General features: G+C 40.9%; 1 protein-coding gene across 2 annotated transcripts in view; it reads left to right on the top strand.

The window, feature by feature from the left end:
- The window catches only part of SDF4 (stromal cell derived factor 4), a 50,182-nt gene that overhangs the window by 5,034 nt on the left and 19,635 nt on the right, over window positions 1–25,513 (top strand). For both annotated transcript variants that reach the window (XM_044667504.1, XM_044667502.1), the window contains exons 2-4: window positions 5,192–5,551; window positions 20,835–20,971; window positions 24,865–24,978. In XM_044667504.1, coding sequence (XP_044523439.1) covers window positions 5,247–5,551; window positions 20,835–20,971; window positions 24,865–24,978 — 556 coding nt within the window. In that variant the 5' untranslated portion in view covers window positions 5,192–5,246. The remainder of the gene's footprint in view (window positions 1–5,191; window positions 5,552–20,834; window positions 20,972–24,864; window positions 24,979–25,513) is intronic.

Genomic DNA, 25,513 nt, shown 5'->3' with positions numbered 1-25,513 from the left:
CCCCCCCCCCCCCCCCCCCCCCCCCGCGACGAGTGTGGCCAGTGCTACCAGACTCTTCTTTCACTTCTTTCAACTATGAGAACTTGGTAATGGGCTGGCCAGATTACAGGTATGAACAGCAGTTTGGTAGAGGTTCTTATATAATTACAAATTATAGTATAGATAGAATGATCAGACCAATGTCTAGTTGCACCAAAAGTGTATTTGTTCATGTGTCTATTTACCTGCATCCCTGCCAACATGAACTGCTTTTGAGTCTTTTTATTATCTTTGCCGGTCGAGTGTGATGTGAGACTTCAGTTGATTTAATTTGTATTTCCTCTGCGTGGTTTGGAGCATACTTTCATGAGTCTGTTAATGGTTGGCATTACTTCTTTAAGAAATGCTTGTTTAAATCTTTTCTCCACTTATCTGTTGGATAACCAGTCTTTCGGTTGTTTAAAGGCAGCTGACATTCTTCCCATGGCAAGGTCACCAGCCTCCTCCCAGTTCTGGCTCTTTATCTCTAGGTTATAGGGTCACTGATTTAGTGCTGAGAGGGATTTCAGAGGTCATCTAACCCAATGACTCATTTTACAGATGAAGAAATTGAGGCTTAGACAATCAAATGATTTGTCAATTAGGTGTCACAAAACCAATAAATAGCTTAACTGGACTTCCAATCAACTGTATCATTCACAGAATCCTTGAATTTGGGAGTTGGAAGATACAGTGACTCTGGTTCAGCCTCGTCACAAAAGGAATTGTATAGTTGGAAAATCTTGAATCCCTAAAACTACATTACCCAAACTTCCTTTCTGTTTACATGCGTCTTTTGCGTGATTGTCTATAAGTTTTGGGTAATGCTCCTCTAGTGCTTTCTTCCATGTGAATTGAGTGGTGACCTGTCTTTGTTGCCCTCGCTCTCTCTTCCACGTGAAGTGAGTGGGGAACGCTCCCTTGTGTTCTCTAGCTCCCTAGTTAAATATTAATAAATCTCTATAAATATTATACTTTGGAGATATTGAATATTAATTTTAAAATCCACAGAATGCTTGCCATAATGTATCTGACAAGCAGTCATCTGGCTTCTGTTCAAAGACCTTCAAGAAAAGGACCCTCTCCATGCCTTAAGGCAACTTATTGCATTTGGGGGATGGTTCTTATTTTTAAGGTTTTCCCAACATCAAGCCTCAGTTTCTCTCTTGAATCTGCTTTCTGAAGCCAAATAGAATAAGTCTAATTCCTCATATATTCCTCATATATGTTATATTCCATATAACATTCCTTCAAGATATTCGAAGACAGCTAGCATCTCTTTCTTTCCACTCTAATCCTGAATCTTCTCCAGGCGGAAACATCTTCTGTTCTTTAATTCTCATGTGGCCTGGACTCAATGCCCTTTAGCATCTTGCTTGCCCTCTTCTAGATGCTTTCTAATTTATCAAATGTCTTTCTTAAGAACCAATCCCAATGCTCCTGATGAGGTCTAACCAGAACAGAAGACAGTGGGACTGTTGCCTCTCTAATCCTGGAAGTTATGTTCCTATTGACAGAAAAATTGTTCAAACATCTGATGATGCCATTTATATGTATCAACACAGAGTTTATACATACTGAACATAATCCACAGTAAGTGGGACCTGAGCTGCTCTCTAACCATCTTCTTTCCTTTTTGGCTCCTGATCTTCTCATCCAGAATGTTAGACGCCCTTCATAGATTTGTGTTATCTTCACGTAAAATAAGCATGCTATTTCTGCCTTTACTCAAGTCATTAATAAAAGGGTTTAGTACCAGTATAACTAAGTATAGATTGCTAGGTTATTCTGTTTCTATAATGACATGTGTGTTCACAGACAAAATCACCATCAATTTATATAGTAAGTCAGAATAATGTATCATTTTTCTTTTGGAGATATTTTTTCCAAGTAGTTGTCTAAGAAGGGAAAAGGGAGGAGACTGCTGGAAGCCTACTAAATAAAGGAGAGATGGTCTGGAATAATTACTTATTTAGTCAGGTTACAACATTTTAATTGGAAAAAACAAGGCATGGAGATATGTCAGTCACAAAATGTACTTTTTGCAGTTCTAGAAGAGGGAATTTGGAAGAGTCTACAACTGCTTGTGAAAACTTTTCCATGGGAAATTTTAATGAGACTTTTGGGGTTCTTTTGAAGTTACTATCTCTTTTGGATTAGGGATTCTATTTGGCTCTCCTACCCTCAAATCAGCAAAATGTAGAGTTAGGATCTGTTGGGCTAGAGTGCAAAAGTGCAAATGGAGGGGGTTATTTTAAGATGATATAGAAATAGCTATAGCCTATAGCCAGAGGGAAAGAGAATTTTATCATTTCCCAGTGTCTCTGAATTTTTGTTTTATCCTAGGGTAGATGTCTTCTCAAATCTGCAGGGCTCCAAAATTTAAGTTCCCCTTCCCCAAAGTGAATTAATTTAAACAGGGCTTATTTGGTGCTGGAACAGGAGTTCCCAAAATCACAAAATTTCAGAGTTGGAAGTGACCATTTTGGTCATGTTCAAGCCACATACCTTCACTTGGGGGGGGGGGGGCTCCCATTACCTCCCAAGGCAGCCCTTTCTATTTTGGAGAGCTCTTGTTAAGTCAGTTGGCCTCATTGATCAAGGCTAAATCCTGCTTTTAGGTAATAGCCTTTCGAGTACCTAAAGGGAGCTATTCTATCCCTATGCCTATTATGGACTTCCCATGACCTTGAGGCCCTTCACCATTCTAGTTGTCTTCTTGTGGATGCACTCTAACTTGTGCTCAGAAGGGAATACGGTAATAGCCCAAGGACCAAATGCAGTGGGACTAGCTTTTCCCTATTCTCCTTTAATGTAGGCTAAAGTTGTATTAGATTATTTGAGCTATTATATCCTGCTGCTGACTCATTGAGCTTGCAATCTGTTCAACTTCCTTCATATTTTTCACACAAATTCCTGTCTTACTGTACTTTCCCCATTCTATACTTGGGAAATTGATTTCTTGCACCCAGCATTTCTCTTTATTTGAAGTGTACTGTTCCAACTTGTCACCCTTTTGGAATCTTGACTTATGTTTTCTTTGACTTTATCCTACTTATTAATAAAAGTGTTGAATAGCTAGGGGCCAAGCATAGATCCTTGGGTACTTCTGTTGGAGACCTTCCTGGTTGACATGGAATTATTGATATGGATTGAAGGTTCATTCATTCAACCCATTCTGAATCCATCTAATTGTGTTTTCATATAGTTAACATCTCTCCATTTTTTTCTATCAGAATAGTAGGAGATAAATGAAAAGAACACACAAAATCCAAACTGTACTTGCTACTGAATAATGAAGTGATGAGAAAATGCATCCCTTTTCTTTGCAAAGGTCTTGGACTGTGGCTGGGAAGCTGTCAGGCTTGGTTGCTGTTTTGGCTAGTTTTCTGCAATGGTTTTTCTTCTGCTTTATTTCTTAGTAACAAGGACTCAGAGGCCCACTTGGTACATCCTGCCTGTGTCCCTGGGCAAGTCACCCCAATGTCTATAAAACTAGTAGTTGCAGAGAAGAGACCATCCTGCATTCATGGAGGGTTTCATCTTCTGGAAGTTCCCATTACTGGTGACCCCACAGTAGGTTCCCCCATATGCCTGCCAGGGGTGACCTTCTGTCTTAGAAAGGAAAATGATATAAAAATAAAATGTATCAATATGAATTGGGGGGGAAAAAGCACAAAATACCTTATCAAGTGGTTTAAAGTTTGGGCAACCCATTTTTACAATCTTCCCTCGAGGTACCAGTTTAGTAACCTCGTTACAGAATGCAATCAAGTTAGTCTGGTCTGACTGGTGTCTTGTCTAGGCTACATATGCAGTGGCCATTCCCAGGTCTGTTCCCCAAACTGATGGGCACAGAAGCTCTATTTGCCTCCATTTTTCTACCCTCTGCCTGGTCACCCTCAGCTCTCAGGGGGAGTGTGGATACCTGAGTGTAGCTCAGGATTTCAGGACTCAGCCTCCTCAGCAACAGGGAGTCTTGGTATGTGCTCCCAGGCTGACCAGGCCAGCCATCTGACCTCCTCTTGCTTCCATGCCTTTGGTTCTTTTTACCCTCTTTCTAGATAGTCTCGTTATTGGTTCCAGAGGATTCCAGATAAAAACTTGATTGATAGTAGCTTCAGTGCTACTTACAGACCAGAAAAGAGGGATTTAGGTAATCTACAGGATGGCTTTGGGCTTGTTTTCCATCTTTCTGTTGCTTCTCATATTTAAGATACCTCCTTAATTGTCTGTGAGGAGATGATTGCAGTGATCTAATTGAGAGAGCTGATAAAGGCCTGGATCCTGGCCTAAAATAAGTGCTTAATAAATGTTTGGATGGATAGATCCAGGTGATGGCAGAGTTGGGCAAGAGGAAGGTCAGCTACTGTAGGTAATAGGAAGAAATTATCAATAAGGTTTGGTAACCATTTCCCTTCAAAACAACATAAGGTAGTTATAGCAAATATTTAAAGTAACTTTTCCCCAAAGTTTTTTTAACAGAGAAGTTTCACATTATTGTTTTATGTCATTTCCATGTCCTAAGGAGCCATGACTTCCTCAGCTTTGTTATCCCTTTCATGGAGTGCAGCCCATGTGTTGTCTTAAGAGGTCAGACTCTGTGACTTGTGGTCAGCCTCGTTGGCCCAAGCCAGCTCCTTGGCTGTGGATTGCTGCCCTCTCCATAGGCGAGGGCCTAGTTGAGCTTGGGCCACTATCTCTGGCAGCCAGAGGCATTGGGGAAGGGTTTCATACTTGGCATCTCTGCTCAATGTGTAAATAATTGTTGTGCTTGGCCCTGCCTAGCTTTCTTATGGTATCAAGGTAAAGAGTGATCGTTATAAATAAAACCTATTCCAGTGAAAGTGAATTAGTGATCTTGCCTTTGCCCTTTCAGCTAAGGCATCTTAGTTAGAAGTTACTTAGAAGGCGTCTAATGTTTTCTGCTTTAGACTCTCAATCGGTGGATACTCTTTATTTGAGGAGGTTAAGCCAGAGACTGGTGACAAAATACACTTGTCCTTTTTGGGAGTGTATCCCAGGCATTTACTGAAGGACTGGCTCTTTCTCGTGACCCTGTAAGTCTGTTTATGGGTCTCCAGTTGATCAAGGACCCTGTTCCAGATGCCAGTTTAGCGTTACCCTGGGGCCTTTTGAGAGCTTTAATGTTTCTGTTTTTAAATTTTGGCAGCTCACTGGATCCATCTTTGAAGATACTTTAGACCATAGTGAAGAACTGGACAAAAATGGTGTCAAAGCAGGCCTTCCTCTGCAGCCTGGGCTCTGTCTACTTGTCATTGCTGTTTGTTTTTCTCCTCATGGATGTTTATGCCAGGCCTGCCAACAACTCAGCCTTGAAGGAGAAAGGGACTGACAAGGATGAGAATGAGATCCTGCCCCGAGACCACCTGAACGGGGTCAAGATGGAGATGGATGGGCACCTGAACAAAGACTTTCACCAGGAGGTCTTTTTGGGGAAGGAGATGGAGGAGTTTGATGAAGATTCAGAACCTCGAAGAAACAGAAGAAAACTCATGGCGATCTTTGCAAAGTAAGTCAAGACTGTAAAATCTTACAGCTGGGCCTGGGGTTCTCGGTGTCACCATCATGTTTCTGAGTGTTTGCTCTGCCCTCCAGGAGTTACTCGGCTCTTTAGGAGAAAGAAAGAGCGGGAGGCTTGGAGACCTGGGTGTGAATGTGGACTGCGATGATTTCAGTTTGGGTGACTCCAGTGGATGATGTCACTTTCTTATCTGTAGTGTGGAGATGATTGCACTGTTCTTCCCCGGTGTTGTTGGGTCGGGAAGAGTGTGGTTGAGCTTTAAAGGACTTTCGTCACTTGTGAGCTGTTAGGAGGTCATGAAATCCATTGTCTCATAGCTGAGTACACTGGCGTTCCTTAAATGTGAATTAAGCACTTACTTTGTTCAAGGCCCTGTCCTAGATGCTGCAGGTACAAAGTAAAAAATACATTAATCCTTGCTGGATAAATAGTAATAATGATGCTGTTGTTATCCCCATTTTATAGATGAGGAAACAGAAGCAAATGGCACGAAATGACTTGCCTTAGTAAATTACCCAGGCACATTTTGAATTCAAGTTTTCCTGACTCCAGGCTCTGAGCTTTGTCCTTTTCACTCCCTAGTTGTGGCTCAATATAACTAAGTATAATGCAAAATAACTTGAGGACAGAGAGAACCCTGGCCACCCATGGTGTCAGAGAAGGCATTTGGGCTGAAATTTTAAAAGAAGATAGTGATTTTATTTATTTTTTTCAAGGAGCTAGTATTTTACTTAGAGGATACAAGATTAAAATAGGTAAGCAAATACAAAATACATTCAAAGTAATTTTAAGAAAGAGAAAAGATTTAAAAAAAAAAAACAAACCCTTAACTTCTGTGTATTGGCTCCTTGGTGGAAGAGTGGTAAGGTTGGGCAATGAGGATCGAGTGACTTGCCCAGGGTCACACAGCTGGGAAGTGTCTGAGGTCGGATTTGAACCCAGGACCTCCCATCTCTAGGTCTGACTCTCAATCCACTGAGCTACCCAGCTGCCCCAAGAGAAAAGATTTTTCAAAGGCCATGTGTAAAAGATAGCAGCTGAACTAAGCCTTAGCAGAAGTTAGGGATTCTTTTTAAAAAATGTATTAAACCGATTATTTATTTATTTTTTTGCTGGTTTTTTTTTCTCTTAAATATCAAATTCCAGATCCTCTCCCTCCCACACTTCCCCCATCCACCAAGAAGGCAAATAATATGATATTAATGATACATGTGAAATCATTTAATAACATATTTCTGTATTGGCCCTATTGCCACCAACTACCCCTTTCCCCCCCCCAAAAAAAGCAAAGAAAGGAAATTATACTTTGATCTTCACTCAGTTTATCAGTTCCTTCTCAGAATGGAAAATTGGATAACATAAGTCCTTTGGAACTGTCTTGGATCACTGCATTGATCAGAGTAGCCACATCTTTTACAGTTGATCATCTTTATACAATTACTGTTACTGTGCACAAAGGTCTCCTGGTTCTCACTTCACGTTGTATCAGTTCATAAAGGTCTTACCATGTATGTCTGAAATCAGACCCCCCGACCTTCCTTATTATAGCACAGTTGTACTCCATCACAATCATAAGCCATAACTTGTTGGTTCAGCTGTTCTGCAATTGATGAACATTCCCTAGATTTCCACTTCTTTGCCATTGCAAAAAGAACTGCTATGAATATTTTTGTATATGTAGGTCCTTTTCCTTTTTCTTCCATCTCCTTCAGAGAAAGACCTGATATAGAGGTATTGCTGGGTTAAAGGACTTTTTTTTAGCCCTTTAGGCATAGTTCCAGATTGTTCTCCAGAATGATTGGACCAGTTCACTAATGTAAGATGATATACCACATTCTACTTCTCCCTTCTTCTCCCAGTGCATCTCCTCTTCTCATCCCTGCTTTTCTTTTTGGAGATCATCTCAACATAATCAGCTCATGCTTGTGCCCTGTGTCTGTGTAGACTCTTTCTAAGTGCCCATTAATAATAAAGTTCTTAGGGGCTGTATATCTTCCCATATAGGAATGAAAACACCTTAATTTTATTAAATCCCTTTTGATTACTCTTTCATATTTACCTTTTTATGCTTCTCTCGAGTCTTCTGTTTCAGTGTCTCCTTTTCTATTCAGCTCTGATCTTTTCATCAGGAATGCTTGGAAATTCTCTATTTCATTAATGTTTTTCCCTCAGAAAGATTATACTTAATTTTACTGGGTATGTGATTCTTAGTTGCAATTCTAGCTTCTTTGATTTCTGGGATATTCTAAGCCCTCCATTCATTTAACGTGGAAGCTGTTAAATCTTGTGTTATCTTGACTGTAGCTCCACAATATTTGAATGATAAAAAAAAAAATCCTTACCTTCCTAGGCAATGGGAGTTAAGGGACTTGTGCAGGGTCACACAGCTAGAAAGTGTCTGAAGCCAGATTTGAACCTAGGACCTCCCATCTCTAGGCCTGGCTCTCAATCCACTGAGCCACCAAGTTGCCCCCTATTTGAATGATTTCATTCTGATTGCTTGCAGTATTTTCTCCTTGACCTAGGAGCTCTGGAATATGGTTATAAAATTCCTAGAAAATTTCATCTTAGGATCTCTTTCAGAGGGTAATTCTTTCAATTTCTGTTTTACTCTCTGGATTTAAAATACCAGAGCAGTCTTCCTTGATATTCTTTTTCTTTTCTTTTTTTTTAAAGGCAGCAGAGCAATAAGGAAGAGCAGTAAGGGCTAGTTATTTGGGGTTAAGTGGCTTGCCAAGGGTCACATAGCTAGGAAATATCTGAAACCAAGTCCTTCTAACTCCAGGCCTGACACTCAATCCACTGAGCCACCTAGCTCTCTGCACCCCTTGATGATTTCTTAGATTATGTCTAGCCTTTTTTTTTTTTAATCATGGCTTTCAGCAGTTCAATAATTCTTAAATGGCCTTTCCTTGATCTATTTTTGAGATCATGTGTTTTTCTGATGATATATTTTACGTTTTCTTCTATTTGTCCCATCCTTTTGATTTTCATTATTTCTTGAAGTCTAATGGAATAATTAACATCTACTTGTTCGTTTCTAATTTTTAAGGGATTATTTTCATCAGTGAACTTTTGCACCTCCTTCTCCATTTGGCCAATCCTGTTTTATAAGGAGTTCTAAATATAAAACCCTGTATTTACAAGTATTTGAATGTTACTATTTGTCTGCTTGAAGGTGGTTTTAAGGGACTATAATGCGCAGTAAGGGAGAAGATATCTTTATCCCCTGATGTTTTTTTTTTTTTTTTTTTTTTTTAAATTTTAAACCCTTAACTTCTGTGTATTGACTTATAGGTGGAAGATTGGTAAGGGTAGGCAATGGGGGTCAAGTGACTTGCCCAGGGTCACACAGCTGGGAAGTGTCTGAGGCCGATCCCCTGATGTTTTAAAAATAATCTGTAGTGTTTGCTAAAGAGTTGAGAGTCAACATCATTTATTCACTCTTTTAGGGGGAATAGAAGACAGTTCAAGTTTTTAAAAATAAGTAAATATCTTCAGATTTTTTGCAAAAAACATTTTAATTCTTACTTTAGACACTAATTGTATCATCTTGGGTACGTCACTTCACTTTGTAAATCAATGAAGCACTGAATGTTTATTAAGCCCCAACCAAGTTCCAGTGACTTTTTGAACCCCTGGAGATTCAAAAGAAGACAGAAGCCAGTCTCTACCCTGAAGGGGCTCATAATCTCATGGGCAAGCCCTCCTCTTCAGGTGGAGGCTCTGGGAGGCCTCCTGTGATTATCCTCTACTATCAGAGGGCAGGCTTGAGTTTCAGAGATGATTCAGTCTTCCCAGAAGATGTTTGTTTCCTCATCAGTTAAATGAGGATTATAGTAGCATCTAACTCTCAGGGTGTCTGTGAGGATCCAGTGAGAGGATATTTGTAAAGTGCTTTGCTTAGGTTGCTGCTGTAGAGTTTTAAGTTGTATCTTGCTCTTCATGACCTCATTTAGGGTTTTCTTGGCAGAGATACTGGAATGATTTGCTATTTCCTTCTCCAGCTCATTTTACAGATGAGGAAACTGAGGCCAACACAGTGGAATGACTTGCTTGCCCAAGGTCTGATAGCTAGTAAATGTCTGAGGCTGGATTGAACTCGGGTCTTCCTGACTCCAGGCTTGGCACTCTATCCACTGTGTACTAGTTGTTATAGCACTGCATACATGCTATTATTGTTATTATTATTATTATTATTACCTAAAATTTGGAATTAATTGCTTTCTTGAAATGCATTTTAATTTTCCTCCTTTTAAAAACATTCTTAATTTAATAACCATTAAAGTCAGAGCTTCCATATACATGGTAGAACAAAGATGGTTGTATATGAAACTGCAAATCTCTGTCATGTGCAGCTTTTTCTTTTTAAGTATTTTAATAAATTCAATATGTTCCTTTCCAGGCTTCCCTGTTTATGATTCCTTCTGTGTATTTCAAAAAAGTTTCAGTGATCCTGTTTTACTTCTTGGCAGCCCCGTCCCTTGGCAGCCTCCCCTCTCATTTCCCACCCCCCAGGGAGAAGAAAGAAAAACAAAACCTTTGAAACAAGATGCATTGCAGACACAGGAAAGAAGGAGATGAGCATTTATTAAGCACCTGCTGTTCCAGGGCCTGCCAAGAGCTTGACAAGTATTGTTTCATTTGATCCTTTTATCAGCCCTGTTAGGGAGGTGCTGTTCTTATCCTCATTTTATGTTGAGGAAGTTGAGGCTGGTGGGGTAGGTGACTTGCCCAGGGTCACACAGCTAGGAAGTATCTGAGGCCAGATGAGTACTTGGTTTCCTGAATCCTGGCTCAGTGATCTGTGTCCTGTGGTGCCCTCTAGTGTCAGAAAGGCAAATTCCCACAAAGACTGGCTTTGATGCAGCAACTGTGGTGGGTGCCTTCTCTGTGAAGAGGTTGGGGTACAGGCTTCCTTGGGAGGGAGGTTGTACGGTTCTTCTCATGGCTGGGCTCCATTCCCTCTGCCTCAGCTCATTCCCAGCACATGTGTCCATCAGTGTGGCTAGGGAGCTCCCTTCGCTTCTCCGTCCTGGCCAAGAGAGCCAGTGCCTGAAAAGGGCTTTGTCCACAGGGCCATCTCTTCTCTCTTGATCTCCTTGGGGGCTTAGCCTAGTGCTGGGGTTGCTGGGCTCAAGGGGAAGTACACCTTACTGATTTAGGAGTGCCGCTTGGAATTACTTTGATATTTCTTTTCTCTCTCTTTTTCTAAAACCCTTACATTCTGTCTTAATTTCACTTCTAAGACAGAAGAGCAGTAAGGGCCAGGAACTTGGGTTATGTGACTTGCCCAGGGTCACACAACTACAAAGTATCTGAGGCCAGTTTTGAACCCAGGTCCTCTGGACTTCAGATCTGACTCTATCCACTGAGCCACCCAGCTGCCTTTTGACATTCATTTTCAATAGATAACCCTAAAATTCTACTCTGGAAATTGAGGAGTGCCAAATATCTTTATTATTTGCATCATTTTATTTATTTACAACTTTATTGAAGAAAAATTAATATACTTTAATGTAATATCTTATATTCTTTTAGGGCAAGACCATCTGAAGTGTGAAGCTCTGTTCTGCTTTTGCACCCCTGAGCCTAAATCATCTGACCCTGTAGGCCTGGCTCTTGAGGGCAGCCAACCTTTAGCCCACGGCTGGGATCCAGACTCCAAGCCAGAGGGCTTCTGCTTCCTCCCTTGGGGGTAGCTGTTGCCACGCCCTGGACAATGGTCTTTTATTTCTACCTCTCCAGCATTTGGTCCATTGTCCATCAGTGCTACATGCATGAAATAACTGTTCAGTTGAAATTCGCCACAAGGTGGCAGTGATTTCCCCAAAGCATTTAAAACCAACGGTAATAAATGTAATCTTACATGGTTGTTCTTGGACTTGGAGGAAGTGCAGCATTCTCCTTAAAAGGACTTGTCTTCCACTTAGAGGAGCCTGTGCATATAAGAAAAGGATTTTTATTTTGTTTGAAGGTAAACCCAATTAAGTATGGTGGTGAAGGAGAAGCCAAGCATTTGGACTTGACAGATGTTTTTGAAATTGTTATTCCCATCTTTTGTTTTTGAATAACCTGTATATCTAACCATCCCTTTCTCTCCTCTACCCAGGGAATTACTTGTAACAAGTAATTTTTGAAGAAAGAAAAAAACAGTCTAGTAAAACTGACTAACACTGCATCTGACCATGTAAATCAGTGTTCAGTGCCCCTTCTTCCCTTTCCTCTCATCCCTGTCTTCAAAGAAGGAGGGAGGTAGGGGACCTTTTTTCACCTCCTTTTCAGGAATAGACTTGATGACCATGTAAGCTTAATGCTATGGCCTACTAATCTCCCTTAATAAGGGAGAATCAAATGATGTGGTTTCTAAGAAAAGCAAAGGAATGTAGTTCTTGGAAGAACAGATGGTTCTCAAACATTTTTCTCTTCCTCTTAGAGAAATGTTGCTTCCTTGTCGCAGGTGGATTCCCACACTTCAGAAGGCAGAGCCCCTTTCCTGGCAAGGACAATTGATCTGTAATGAGTACTAGTTGTGTGTTGAGTTTTAGACTTGAAAGCAACACCTAAGGCCCCTGTGGACAAAGCCCTTTTCAGGCACTGGCTCTCTTGGCCAGGTCAGAGAAGCAAAGGGAGCTCCCTAGCCACACTGATGGACACACGTGCTGGGAATGAGCTGAGGCAGAGGGAATGGAGCCCAGCCATGAGAAGAACCGTACAACCTCAAAAGCAACACCAAAGCAAAAACTGTGATTGCTTTGGAGCCAGAAACTAATTTCTATTCTGTCTAAGAATTTAATTTGTTTTCTTATTGGCAATTCCCATGGCCTTGTTACTTATCTTTAGTGATATGATCCTAGCGTGTTGCTAGGTGCTTCAGGGACTCTGGATAAATCAAATCTCAAAGGCCATCTAGCCTAACCCATTCTTTTCTTTCTTTTTAAACTGTTAACTTCTGTCTTAGTATTGGTTCTAAGGTCATAGGTAAGGGATAGGTACTTCTTGAGGGAAGGGCCTGCCTTTGTGTTTGTACTTCCAGCACATAGCATTGTGGCTGCCACAGATGCTTAAAAACAAATGTTTCCTGACTAACAAACCTTAAAAATCCTATAGAGACACGAGTTATTGTAAGGGAGAACTGTGGACAATTCATTTGACTTTTGGATAGGTCTAATTGTTAGTAAGGTTTTCTCTGTATGACAGAAGTTGCTCCTGGGCTAGACAGATCTGTCCTTTTTCCATGTGACTTCCCTTCAAATAAATGGAAGTTGAGAGTTTTGTCCTCCTCATCTTCTTTCCTGGCTAAAGGTCCTGGATTCCCTCACTCCATCCTTCTGATCCATTCCTAGTTTTTCAGTACTTCTCCCAGCACATAACTCCACCTTCCAAATGCTTCTGTTCTGCTGAGGGCAGTAGAGGTGAGGCTTCTTGTCTTCTGGACCTTTCACCCTCTCAGCGTGGACCCCAAAGCACATAGATTGCAGCCCATTAAGCCCATCTTCACATGCACAAGGGTCTGGCTACTCCACAACCATCTTGTCTTTGAAAACCTTATTTAAACTCAGGTTGGGGATTAGATTTGTAATCTTGAATCTAGTTCACATTTCTAGCTCATCTCACGATTGTCATCCAAGGTATTATATCTCCTGAAGTTGTATCCTCTATGGATTTGATAAATGCTATCAGCGATTTCCTCCATGTCACTGATAAAAATGTTGACTAGGACTGGACCTCCAAACAAGTTATAGATAGACCAAACAGGAAATAATGAGCAGAGAGAAGGCACTGGGATTAATAGGGGCTGGGGAAGGCTTCCCCAGTAAAAAGATGGGATTTTACCTGGGACTTGAAGGAAACCAGGGAAGCTAGGAGGCAGAGCTGGAGAGAGAGAGAGCATGTTGGGCCTGGGGGATAGCCAGAGAGAATGCCTAAAGCACAGAGATAGAGCATCTGGGTCATGGAAGAGCCAGGAGGCCAGTGTCACTGATCAAAGAAAATGTGTCAGGGAGCGAGGTGTGAGAAGCTTGGAAAGGTGGGAGAGGGCCAGGTGATGAAGGGCTTTGAATACCAAACAGAGCATTTTGTATTTGATCCTGGAGGCAATAGGAAGCTTTTGGGGGAGTGACATGATCAGACCTGGGCTTCAGGAAAATCATGTCAGTAATTGAATGGAGGATGGGTTGGAGGTTAGGTAGGCCTGCACTAGAATGGGGGCAGTGTCAGAGGAGAGAAGGCGGCATATTCAGATGCAGAAGTAGAATCAGCAGGACTTGGCAACAGCTCATGTGTGGGAGGTAAGAGATGGTGAGAAGTCCAGGATGGCTCCTGGGTGGGGAACCTGAGGGTCTGGGAGAAAGGGGTTATTCTCTGCAGTAAGAGGGAATGGGGCCAGGGTTTAAGATGACAAAAGCAATGAAGGATCAGGAAGCCAGTTTTGGACATACTGAATTTCATATGTCTATTCGACATCCAGTTGGAGATGCTAATAAAATATGAGATTGGAGGTCAGCAGAGAGATTGGGGTAAGATTGGTAGATTTGAGAATCATTAGCAGAGAGACATGAGAGCTGACGGCATCACCAAGTCAAGTAGTGTAGAAGGAGAAAACAAGAGGGTCTAGGACAGAAGATGATTAAATCTTGACCTTTTGATCCAGAAATTCCTCTGATAGGCGTAGTGATAAAAAGACATGTGTGATAAATATATATGCCAAAATATTTCTAACAGTGGGGTTTTTTTAGTAGCAAAGAACTGGAATCAAGTAGATATCCACTGGTTAAGGAATAGCCGAACAACCAGAATGTGGTCCATAAATATAAGGAAATATTACTGCACTGTAAGAAATAACAAATATGGTGACATAATCAAACCTAAATGCTCTGAATATAATGAGCAAGCTTGACCCCAAAGAAGAGATGAAGAGGCACCTCCTTTACTTTTTCATAGAAGGCAGACTATGGATGTGGCACACTACACAAACAGACTTTAAAATTTTTATTTAGTATTGCTGAATTAGTTATTTTTCCCCTTTTTAAATGTTACAAGATAGGGCTCTTTGGGAAGGAAAAGGATGTGGGCTACATTAGAAAGTGTAAAACAGAGTTATTAATAAAAGTTTATTTAAAGACAAAAAGATGTTCTTAGACATTGATACCCAATTTTTTATGCCCTGGGAGACAGCTAGGTAGATAGAGTTCTAGGCCTGGAGTTGGGAGGTCCTGGCTTCAAATCTGGCCTCAGACACTTCTTAGGTGTGTGACCCTGTGCAAGTCACTTAATCCTAGTCCCTTGTCCTTCTGTCTTTTAATTGATACTAAGACAGAAAGTAAGGGTTTTTAAAAAATCTGCCCTTGTCTCCATCTCCTGTTTGTAAAATCTAAGTTGGTCATGGATTCCCTCTGCTTCTATATCTTTTAGATAGCTTCTTTTTACTTCAATGGAATTATCTATTTATATCTTCAGAATTTCATCTTAGGTCAGATGCATCAGACAGTATTAAACACTTCACAGTGATTATCTCATCTGGTGGTCCTCATAATGACACTAGGAGGCAGGTGCTATTATGATCCACATTTTATAATTGAGAAAGGCATACAAGGGTTAGACTTGCTAAGGCTCATAAAGCTAGGGAGTGTCTAAGGCTGAATTTGAACTCAAGCCTTCCTGACTCCAGGCCTGGCACCTCTAGTTGCCCTTTTATTTTTTATTCTATTTTTAGCTGCCCTTTTAAAAGTTTAGTCCATATCTTAACCTTTGTTATAATAGCATTGTGTATTTCTTAAACATTGTGACTAGAGAGAGTCCTGAGAAAATATTTTTTTTTCAGTGTAGATAAAATACAGTCCCTAACTGATGAATGAAGGAATAATATATTCTTGTAGTCCCTTAATTGTTAATCACATTCAACGTAAGCAGTCCTTTTGAACTGCTTTCTGAGGGATTGATGTTAATTTTATGAATGGTTTGACCTTTGCATTCAGAACTTGAGTAGATGGCTGCTGCAGTTCTTTTTCTAGTCTTTAGCAGAGCTCAGAATGCCTGAAAATATTTAAACTACAGAAGAAGACTAATTTTAAAATCCAAGTAGTTGAACAAATAGTATACTATCCCCAGTTGTCCTCCCCTTATTCAAACCCCCAAACTTCACTGTTAGATACCAGCAGAGGTCCCTTGCTGTCCCCGAACTAGAGAGATCAATCAGATGCTTACAGCTTTTCCAACATCTCCCTCTTTGACACAGCACCTCAAAACTGACCTCAGAAAGCATTGTTACCTGCTGGAGCTCTATAAAAACTCCTTTCAGTTTTATTTAGTTTAGTCTGTGCCCCCCGTGGTTGTGTTTGAGTGGGATTGGTGAGGTAGGTAGGAGGAAGATGTAAATATTGTCTGTCTCTGTTTCTTTGTGGCCTTAATTACTAAAGAGGCTTTTGTGTACTATACTTAGATATGGCATTTATTTTAAAATAATTCACTAAATGTTATCTCCTCGGAGAATGAACATAGTATTGTGGAGGGAGAGCCAATTTTGAAGACAGGTGACCTGAGTCCAAGTCCCTCCTTTGATATCTCCTGGTTGTGAGTCCCTAGGCAAGTCACTTATCTCTCATTGTTCAAGGTCACTGGGAGCTCTCTAAGACTTTATCAGTCATAGAGAAAGTACCAGCTTGTGCTTCTGGAGGGAGTTTCCTCATTTGGGAATTAATAATAATAATAGCTAGCATTAGTGTTGTAGCACTTCACAAATGCCATCTCATTTAATCCTCACAAGAATCCTCAGAGGTAGGTGCTACTGTTACCTCCATTTTTCTATATTACTGTAAATTATTGTACTGTTTTACCAATACTGTACCAATTGAAATCATAGGTCTCACCCTTTTTCCTTCCCTTATTCCTCTAATACCATAGTCAGAATTAAAATAGAGAGTAAGAATGAAGTTTTATGGAAAATAGAATCATCTAATAAATTCTATATGGTTCCCTATCAATGCTATGAAGGTAGTTTTACACTCTATAATTTTAAGGCATCAGATAATTTATAGCTCTGTGTGTGTGATACATTAAAAATGGAGGCAAGTTAATCCATTTAAGAAAAAGAAAAGATTGGTTTTTTCACCTAAGGCCAGGCCTGCTTATTGATTTTTAGATATTCTAATTTGCTATCTATTGATTTTTGAGCTTTATTCATTATAATCATGTATAGTTACTCTTGGAATTTTTTAGGGGGATTGTGACTTTTAGAAGGGAACCAGAGATATTACTGAAGAAATCCCCTCACTTTCTGCCATTTTGCGAGAGTAGAAGCAATTAAGGTTTTGGAACTGATTTTCTCCTGCTCGGGTATGCACTGGTACTCAATTTTAAGTACTTAAAAACTGAGTTTTTATCATTTCATCCAGTCAGGTGTAATTCTCTGAAGAACCAACAATGGCAAACCTTTTAGAGACTAAGTGCCTAAACTACAACCCTCTCACAGCATGTGAGCCCCCTACCTTACCCCAGACAGGGGAAGGAGGAAGCACTCCCATTGGGCTGCTGGGCAGAGGGACGGGTCATGTAAGAAATGCCCTCAGACATGCATGGAGAGGGGGAGGGGAGAAGTCCCATGCAACACGTTCTAGCACGAGTGCCATAGGTTCGCCAAGATGGCTCTAGGGTCTAGGCCCCTGACAGCAAGGATTGTTTCACCTTGAATATTTGTGTGCTTCGTATAGTGCTGGGCAGATCATAGAATCCTAGCTCTGGAGTAGGAAGGTGCCCAGAGGCCATTGTCTAGCCATCTCGTTGTTTTATAACTGAGAAAACTGAGGCATAAGACTACTAAGCAACTTGCCCACTGTCATTCTAGGTAAATAATTTAATAAATGCCTGATAATTGATTGTTTATCATTTAAATCAATCTCATTTATTGATAGGCTCTTCTCCCCTGATTCTACTCACCACTTTGTTACTTTCCAAAACAAAATACCTCCCTTTGCACCTTCCCCTAGATATTGTTTCACTTTTGTATTTGTACCCCAGCACTTATCATGGTTTTAAGCATGCAGTAAGTTCTTATTAATAAATCCCTTTTTCATTTATTTGCTTAGGGCCAACCCCAAAGGATACTCATTAATCAAATTGGAAGGTCCCACTGGTCTTTTGGGGGGCATCTCTGCTGTTGACTTTTCATCTTCATCAAGGACTAGAATCAAGATACAGATGGTAGGCTTGTCCAGTTCTCAGATGGCATAAAGCAAGAGGTGTAGCTAACACAGTGAATGACAGTCATGATCCAGAAGGACCTCAATTGGCTGAAAGGTTGCACCAGACTAAAGAAAGTGATATAAAAGTACATGGAACATTTTTATTCTTGAATTTGAAAATTCAAGTTGTTGAGTTTGTACTTGAGGTAGCTGGTGAGACAGTAATTTGTCCAGAAGAGATCCTGTTCATCTTCATGGTGCCTCTTGTAGGCTGCATTAAGAGAAGCCTCAGATCTAGTCCTAGAAAGGTGACAGGCCCCACTTTCCTCTACTCTGGTCAGACGACATCTGGACAATGTGTTTGGTTTGGGAAGGACATTGAGGAAGGACATGATGGTGATGGGCCTCCAGGCCAGGACACATAAAGACTGGTTGAAAGAAATGAAGAAGAGAAGACTTGGGCACATCATAGTTGTCTTCAAGTTTTATGGAAAACAGATTGGTCCCATAGAAGACATATTCGTCTTGGTTCACCCTTTTAGGCAGAACCAAGAATATTGAGTGGGGGCAGAGCTAGGTAGCACAGTGGATAAGGTACCAGGCCTAGATAGAGGGGCCTGGGTTTAAATCTGGCCTCAAGACTAGCTGGGCAAGGAGATACTTTTGGGGTTTTGATGGACAAAGATCACTCTATTGCAAATGTGAATAACATGGAAATAGGTTTTGAGCAATGATACATGGATAACCCAGTGGAATTGCTTATCAGTTGTGGGAGGTGGGAGGGAAGAGGGGTGGGAAGAATCATGAATCATGTAACCATGGAAAAATATTCTTAAAAAAAAAAATAAAAAGACTAGCCAGGCAAATCAATGAATGCTTTTGCCTAGTCCTTACTGCTCTTCTGTCTTAGAATTGCTACTGAAACAAAAGGTAACAGTTAAAAAAAATGATGGGTTGAAATTGTAGGGAGGCAGGTTTATACTTGAAAGACTTAATGGAAGTTAGAGCTGGCTGCCAGCAGAATGGGCTGCCCCTAGAGAGGAGGGATATACATACCAAGGCTGGAGGAGTGGTAGGGATGCTTGGGTTGGATGGCCTCTGAAGGTACTTCTAGGTCTGAGATTCTGTGCAAGTATGAACTGAGTCCCATTGGCTACTATTGGTAGACAGATTTATAATCCATGTTATTGGGCATTTAACCATGGGAGAGATCACTGGTGAGAGAACTTACAGTAGTTATTCAAACAAGGTACTCATTCCTAGTATCAAGAGACCACATTCTAGTTCAGAAGGATACTTATGAACTTTAGGACGTGCCTGCAGTCTGGCTCTTCAACACATGCAAAAATCATCTCTTAGAGTGGATTATTTCCTAGGTTGATGTCTTTTGGATGACTGATCTCATCCCTTTTATGTTACCTTCTGATTCAGGGGTCAGCAACGTATGGCTCTCGAGCCATATCTGGCTCTTTTGAGGGCCAGATATGGCTCTTTCTGCAGGAGCCATAAAGTCCACCATGGGGAGTTGAAGAGTGAATGAATTAGAGAATTGTAAAAGGATGGATTTACCTTGCTGCATGTGATTATGGTGTGATTATGCAAGATATGTTTGTTGTGGATGGAGTCAGCTCTGCTTGGGAGTATTGGAAGGTGGGGATAGACGAAGCCCTTAGTGTGCCTAGATAAGGGACCCTAGAAGTTACCATGAGGGCAGAGAACAGGGTGAGTGGGACCATGCCCTGATCCCTTGCCCTCCTGGGGTGTCAGCACTCTGAGCTCAACAATCCCTCTGTTCTCAGCTCACTATAATGGCACTAATAGCACTGGGCATTTCTCTAGTGAGTCTAAATCTTGAAGGGCCCTTAACCTTCATTTTCCTTACTTCTCTCTCTCCTTTACCTGAGTGTAGGCAGAGCAGCATCACCAGCCCCAAGCCTAGGGACCTTGGCCTAGATGGAAACAAATCTATCCCATAGTATTATTGCTCGCTGCCATCATCATCATTACCCAGTTATCCTTAGGGTTTAATGGGAAAGGCAAAAGGAGTAAAAGGCAGGCAAGGAAACAGGCACTAGCAAAGGGACTTTCATTAGTCATTTTTTAATTTTAATTTTAAAAATATTTTTCCTGTGTACCTGATTCATTTTCTTTCCCTCCTCTCTTCCCTCCCTCCTCCCAGAACTGGCAAGCAATTCCACTGGGTGGTGGTACAAATGTTATCACTTGGTCCCTATTTCCATATTATTCATTTTTGCTATAGAGCGATCTTTTAAAGGCTAAACTCCAAATCACATAGCCATATATACATGTAATGAGTGATGTCATATGTTTTTCTTTTGCTTTTCTACTCCCATAGTTCTTTCTCTCAATGTGGATAACATTCTTTCCCATAAGTCCTTTAGGAGTGTCCTGGCTTGTTGCATTGCTACTAATAGCAAAGTCCATAACACTGGATTGTTCCACAGTGTTTCACTTTCTGTGTACAATGTCCTCCTGGTTCTGTTCATTTCATTCTGCATCAGTTCATTGAGGTTCTCCAGTTCATATAGAAATTCTCCAGATCATCATTCTTTACAGCACAATAGTATTCCATCACCATCATATACCACAATTTGTTCAGCCATTCCCCAATTGAGGGACAACCCTTCATTTTCCAATTTTTTGCCACCATAAAGAGTATTGCTATGAATATTTTACTAGTCATTTCTTATAATTTTATTTTATTTTTTTTAAACCCTTGTACTTCGGTGTATTGTCTCATAGGTGGAAGATTGGTAAGGGTGGGCAATGGGGGTCAAGTGACTTGCCCAGGGTCACACAGCTGGGAAGTGGCTGAGGCCAGGTTTGAACCTAGGACCTCCCGTCTCTAGGCCTGACTCTCACTCCACTGAGATACCCTGCTGCCCCTCACTAGTCATTTCTGCTCAAGAGGAAGGAAGCTGTCTGGTTTCCTTGCTTAGATCAAGGCCCATTTGGTAGTGGGATTGGACCTCCAACTTCCAACAGGACCTGCCACAGATCTCTTCCTTTCTATTGGCCTTAATTTCCTGACCTGTGAAAAGAGGGGCATTGACTCTGGTGCATCTTTGCAGGGTGGACGTTAATAATGACAAAAGGATCAGTGCCAAAGAGATGCAGCGATGGATCATGGAAAAGACAGAGGAGCACTTCCAGGAAGCTGTCAAGGAAAACAAGATGCATTTTAGAGCAGTTGATCCTGATGGTGACGGTAGGAACATACTACTCACATAACCCTTGGGGCCTAGTCTCATGTTTAAAATACCCCTATGCTTTTGGCAAGACCACAAAGGTCTTCCTAAGACAAACTTCACATTTTAAAAGCAAAAATGTGACAAAAAGAACCATTCCCTCAAATATTGGTGTATGTCAAATGGCAGTTGCTTTCCTAGAAACTTGTTAGCCTGGTCCCCTTTATGCCTATGAGGAGAGAGAACTAGTGAGCTGTAGGAATGAATAATGAATATGGCCTTGAGCCCAGGAAGGTGTCCACTCTTGCTGTGACCCCAAGGCCACTGGCTTGATCTAGAGCCATTCTGTGGTTTCTTCCTTTTCCCTTACCTGCCACAGTGCCCTGGACTCTGAAGGTGGCCATGAAGTAGACCAGGCTAATCTACTTGTCTTCTGCCACTGTGATGATGGTCAAACTGATGGGAGAACTTGGTCTTGGTTCCTTGAAGCCCCAGACTTAAGTTCAGTCTTGTAAGGAGAATTAGCATGATGCTTGGTGCAAAACAGGCATTTAATGAATCCTTAGTGATTGATAAACTTAAGAACTCTCCCTGGAGCCTCTAAGTAAGTTGCTTTTCATTTTAGAAAGTCTGAATATAATTGAACTGAAAACATGAACTGTGAAATGCCCTGATGTTGCTTGGCACCATTTATAGTAAACATTTTAAAAGAACATTTGACAGGTTCTATTGCAAAGGTTTCTCTGGACCTTCTTTTAAAATGAAAGATTCTTAATATAAAAACTGACCCAAGTAATGTTTTTTAAATGGCAACAAACCCCAAGGAAAGATGAGGCCAGAAGACAATGATAAGTAAAGGACACAAGCTAACAGTTGAAATCAACTTGTTTTTTTTTTCAAATAAATTTTGTTGGTCTTTTTGTTTTATATCACCTATATTTCTTGAAATCTCTCTATCTACCTCCCCCTATCCCCCAAGAGAGCCATCCTTTTAATCAGAGAATAAAGAGAGAACAAATTTGACATTCTCTAGAGTGCCTCACACCCATAGGCCCTCACCTTTGCAGAGAGGTCAAGGTGTGTCTCCTTACATCAGTCCTGTGGGGACAAACTTGGCCCTTATTTCTCAGCATTCAGTTTCCGTCTTCTTGGTAGTGATCTTTCTATTGACATTGTTGCGGTCATTGTGTACCTGGTTTCCCAGGTTCTTCTCACTGCACAGAGTTCACAGAAATCTTCCCATGCTTCTGGACTCTTCACATTCATGGTTTCTTACTAGGCAATAATAACATTACACTCAGAAACCACAGTGTGTTCAGTTGATTCTTCATCAGATTGCTGCAAGGTGTTCTACCACAGAAAATGCTTCTGGGAATGTTTGAGTATGTGGGGGACAGGAAGTTTTCTTTCTGTCTTTGGCATCTTTGTGGGGAGACAGTCATGGCTCATCTTGGTCAAAGATTAGGAGCATTGAAGTTACTTTTTTTTAATATAATGCTTAATTATTTTCCAAAATGACTGGACTCATTCACATTGCAACTCCTGGTAGCTTAGTGTGCTACCTGCCTTTTTAAAAAGTTTATTTATTTAATTAATTGATTTAGAATATTTTTCCATGGTTACATGAATCATGATGCTTCTCTTCCCTCCTCCCACTCCCTCTCCTGTAGCCAACGAGCAATTCCACTGGGTTTTACATGTGTCATTGATCAATAATATAATAATAATAATAATATTTGCACTAGGGTGATTGTTTAGAGTCTATATCTCCAATCATATCCTCATTGACCTATGTGATCAAGCAGTTGTTTTTCTTCTGTGTTTCTACTCCCACAGTTCTTTCTCTGGATGTGGATAGCATTCTTTCTCATAAGTCCTTCAGAATTGTCCTCATTGCGTTGCTGCTAGTAGAGAAGTTGATTACATTCAATTTTACCATAGTATATCAGTCTCTGTGTACAACATTCTCCTGGCTCTGCTCCTTTCACTCTGTATCAGTTCCTGGAGGTCTTTCCAGTTCACATAGAATTCCTCCAGTTCATTATTCCTTTGAGCACAATAGTATTCCATCACCAACAGATACCACAATTTGTTCAGCCATTCCCCAATCAAAGGGCATCCCCTCATTTTCCAGTTTTTTGCCACCACAAAGAGCGTGGCTATAAATATTTTTGTACAAGTCTTTTTCCTTATTATCTCTTTGGGGTACAAACCCAGCAGTGGTATGTACTACCTGCCTTTTAAAATCTCCTGAAATATATGGATTTTCCCATCTTGTTGTCTTTGCCAGTTTGCTGAACTCATGGTGAAAGATGAGCATTTCTCCTCTAAAGTGACTGGAACAATCCTTCCTGTGGGTTATTCTTCACTTTTGCTACAGTTCTTTTGAGACCATTCGTTTATGTCCTTTGACCACTAAGCCACTGAGGCTGGGGAGGGGAGAGTTGCCTTATTGTGTCATTTATATCTTTGTCCCTCGTTTGCTTTTATATTTTGATGCAGAAGGTTTTTAAAAATTTCATTCATTTTACTTTTTTTTTTTTTCTTTAAAACCTTTACCTTCCATCTTAGAATTAGTACTGCATATCAGTTCCAAGGCAGAAGAGCAGTAAGAGCTAGGGATTGGCGGGGGGTGGGGGGGTGGGGGTGGGGTTAAGTGACTTGCCCAGGGTCAGCCAGCTAGGAAGTGTATTATTCAGATTTGAACCCAGGACCTCCCATCTCTAGGCCTGCTAAGCCTCCTAGCTGCCCCTCCCTCCCCCCCGCATAATTACTTCTTAGTAAACTTCTTCCTATGTCAGATCATCCCTTGTAAAAAGAAAAACAGTTTAGCAACGTTAACCAACCTCATCTCTTTTGGACAGTATTGGCAGATCTCCTGTTCTATTCCCCACCCCCTGTGGAGAGAAGGGAAGGATTTTGCAATTTCCAGTAACTCAGATTTGGCTATTGCAATGAATCTGTAGTGAGATATAGTTCAGTATTATTTCCCTTTATCTTATCATGGCAGTTGTGCACATTTACCTCCTCCTCTTTCTTGGCTAGGCCTCCGCTCTTTCTCTGAATTCCTTCTTTCTGTTCTTTCTCGCCTATAACTCAGTTTGGATACTCTCTATATTGACCTCACTGGGTCTGAGACTATGAAAAGTTCATAAAATTTCAAAAATGAGAATTCTAGAATTCTGATGTGTTTGTCTTCCTCTAGCCCTTTCACTTTGGCTATTCACTTCTTTTGTCATTGTGGCCAATTTGTTGGGCAGAGTGGTTTCATTTTCTACTTTTTAATTAACGACTTATTTTTTTAAAAAGTGTTCATATCTTTTTTTCATCTTATCGGTTGGGGCATAGCTCTTAGTCTTATACATTTATGATAGTTTTCTTATGAATCTTCGATATCAGACTTTAATTAGAAATGTTTGGTGGAATGGTCTTTCAACCTATGGTCTGACAGCTTCTCTTATTCTGTTTGCATTGATTTTAAAAGCTTTAAAATTTTACAGACTGCAAATGATCTCATTTATCTTTTGTGGTCTCTTCTATTTTCTTTGTTATTATGAATGCTTCCTCTGACCAAACTGCCTTACCCTTGAGTCCTTTCAGCCCTGTTGTATTTCTAGGGGATATGCTTGTAGAGGGAGTGCATTGAGGTGGCTGAACCACCAGGAAAAGTAGAATCCATTGGGCAGGGTTTCCTTGGGCAGTTCTTGATTCATCTGCTTCTCTCTACAACATTACACAAAAGTAAAATTGGGCTTAAGAAAAAATATTTTGAGATATTGGTAAGATATGAGGGTAGGAGAGGCCTGGTTGGGATTTTTCCTGTCTTTTATACATGACTTTAATATTCAAGTTTTAATGTTTTAGCAGAATGGTTTATTATCCATATTCTGACATGTTTGATGTGTTCTTTTAGGCCGTGTGTCTTGGGATGAATATAAAGTGAAGTTTCTGGCAAGCAAAGGCCACAATGAAAAAGAGGTTGCAGAAAAGATAAAAAACAACGAGGAGCTGAAAATCGATGAAGAAAGTGAGTCTCTGAGAGCGTGGTGTCCAGTACTAGGTGGCCTGGAATCTTTTTTTGGGCCACACTACTTCCTTTTTGGGCTTACTTTGCATCAGACCATCAAATGGAGACTGGAAGGCCTATGGGGACAGCCCTGGTGGAGTGTTTGCTTTGACCTTAAAAGGGGATTGATGTGTAGGGCCAGGAGAAAAATTAATGCCAGATGTGTGAGGCCAGGGGCAGTTTACTAACTACCAAGTGTGCTAGCCAGGGTTGAGGTAACTAATTGCCAGATGTGCTGGGCTGGGGCAGGTAAGGGGACTAACTGCCAGATATGCAGGGCCAGGGTGGGTAACTAATTTTCAAATGTGTGATGCCAGGGGAGTAACTAACTGCCAAATGTACAGACCCAAGGGAGTAACTAACTTTCAGATGTATGGGCTAGGGTGGATAACTAACTGCCAGATGTGTACCGCCCAGGGGGTAACTAACTTGCAGATGTGTGGGATCTGGGGGAGATGTACAGGGCCAGGGATGTAACTTATTTGAAGATATGCAG

The sequence above is a fragment of the Gracilinanus agilis genome, chromosome 3, assembly GCF_016433145.1.
Source record: "Gracilinanus agilis isolate LMUSP501 chromosome 3, AgileGrace, whole genome shotgun sequence".
Classification (NCBI taxonomy): Eukaryota; Metazoa; Chordata; class Mammalia; order Didelphimorphia; family Didelphidae; genus Gracilinanus; species Gracilinanus agilis.
The sequence above is the reverse complement of the archived record's forward strand: the minus strand, read 5'-3'. Positions and strand labels throughout refer to the sequence as shown.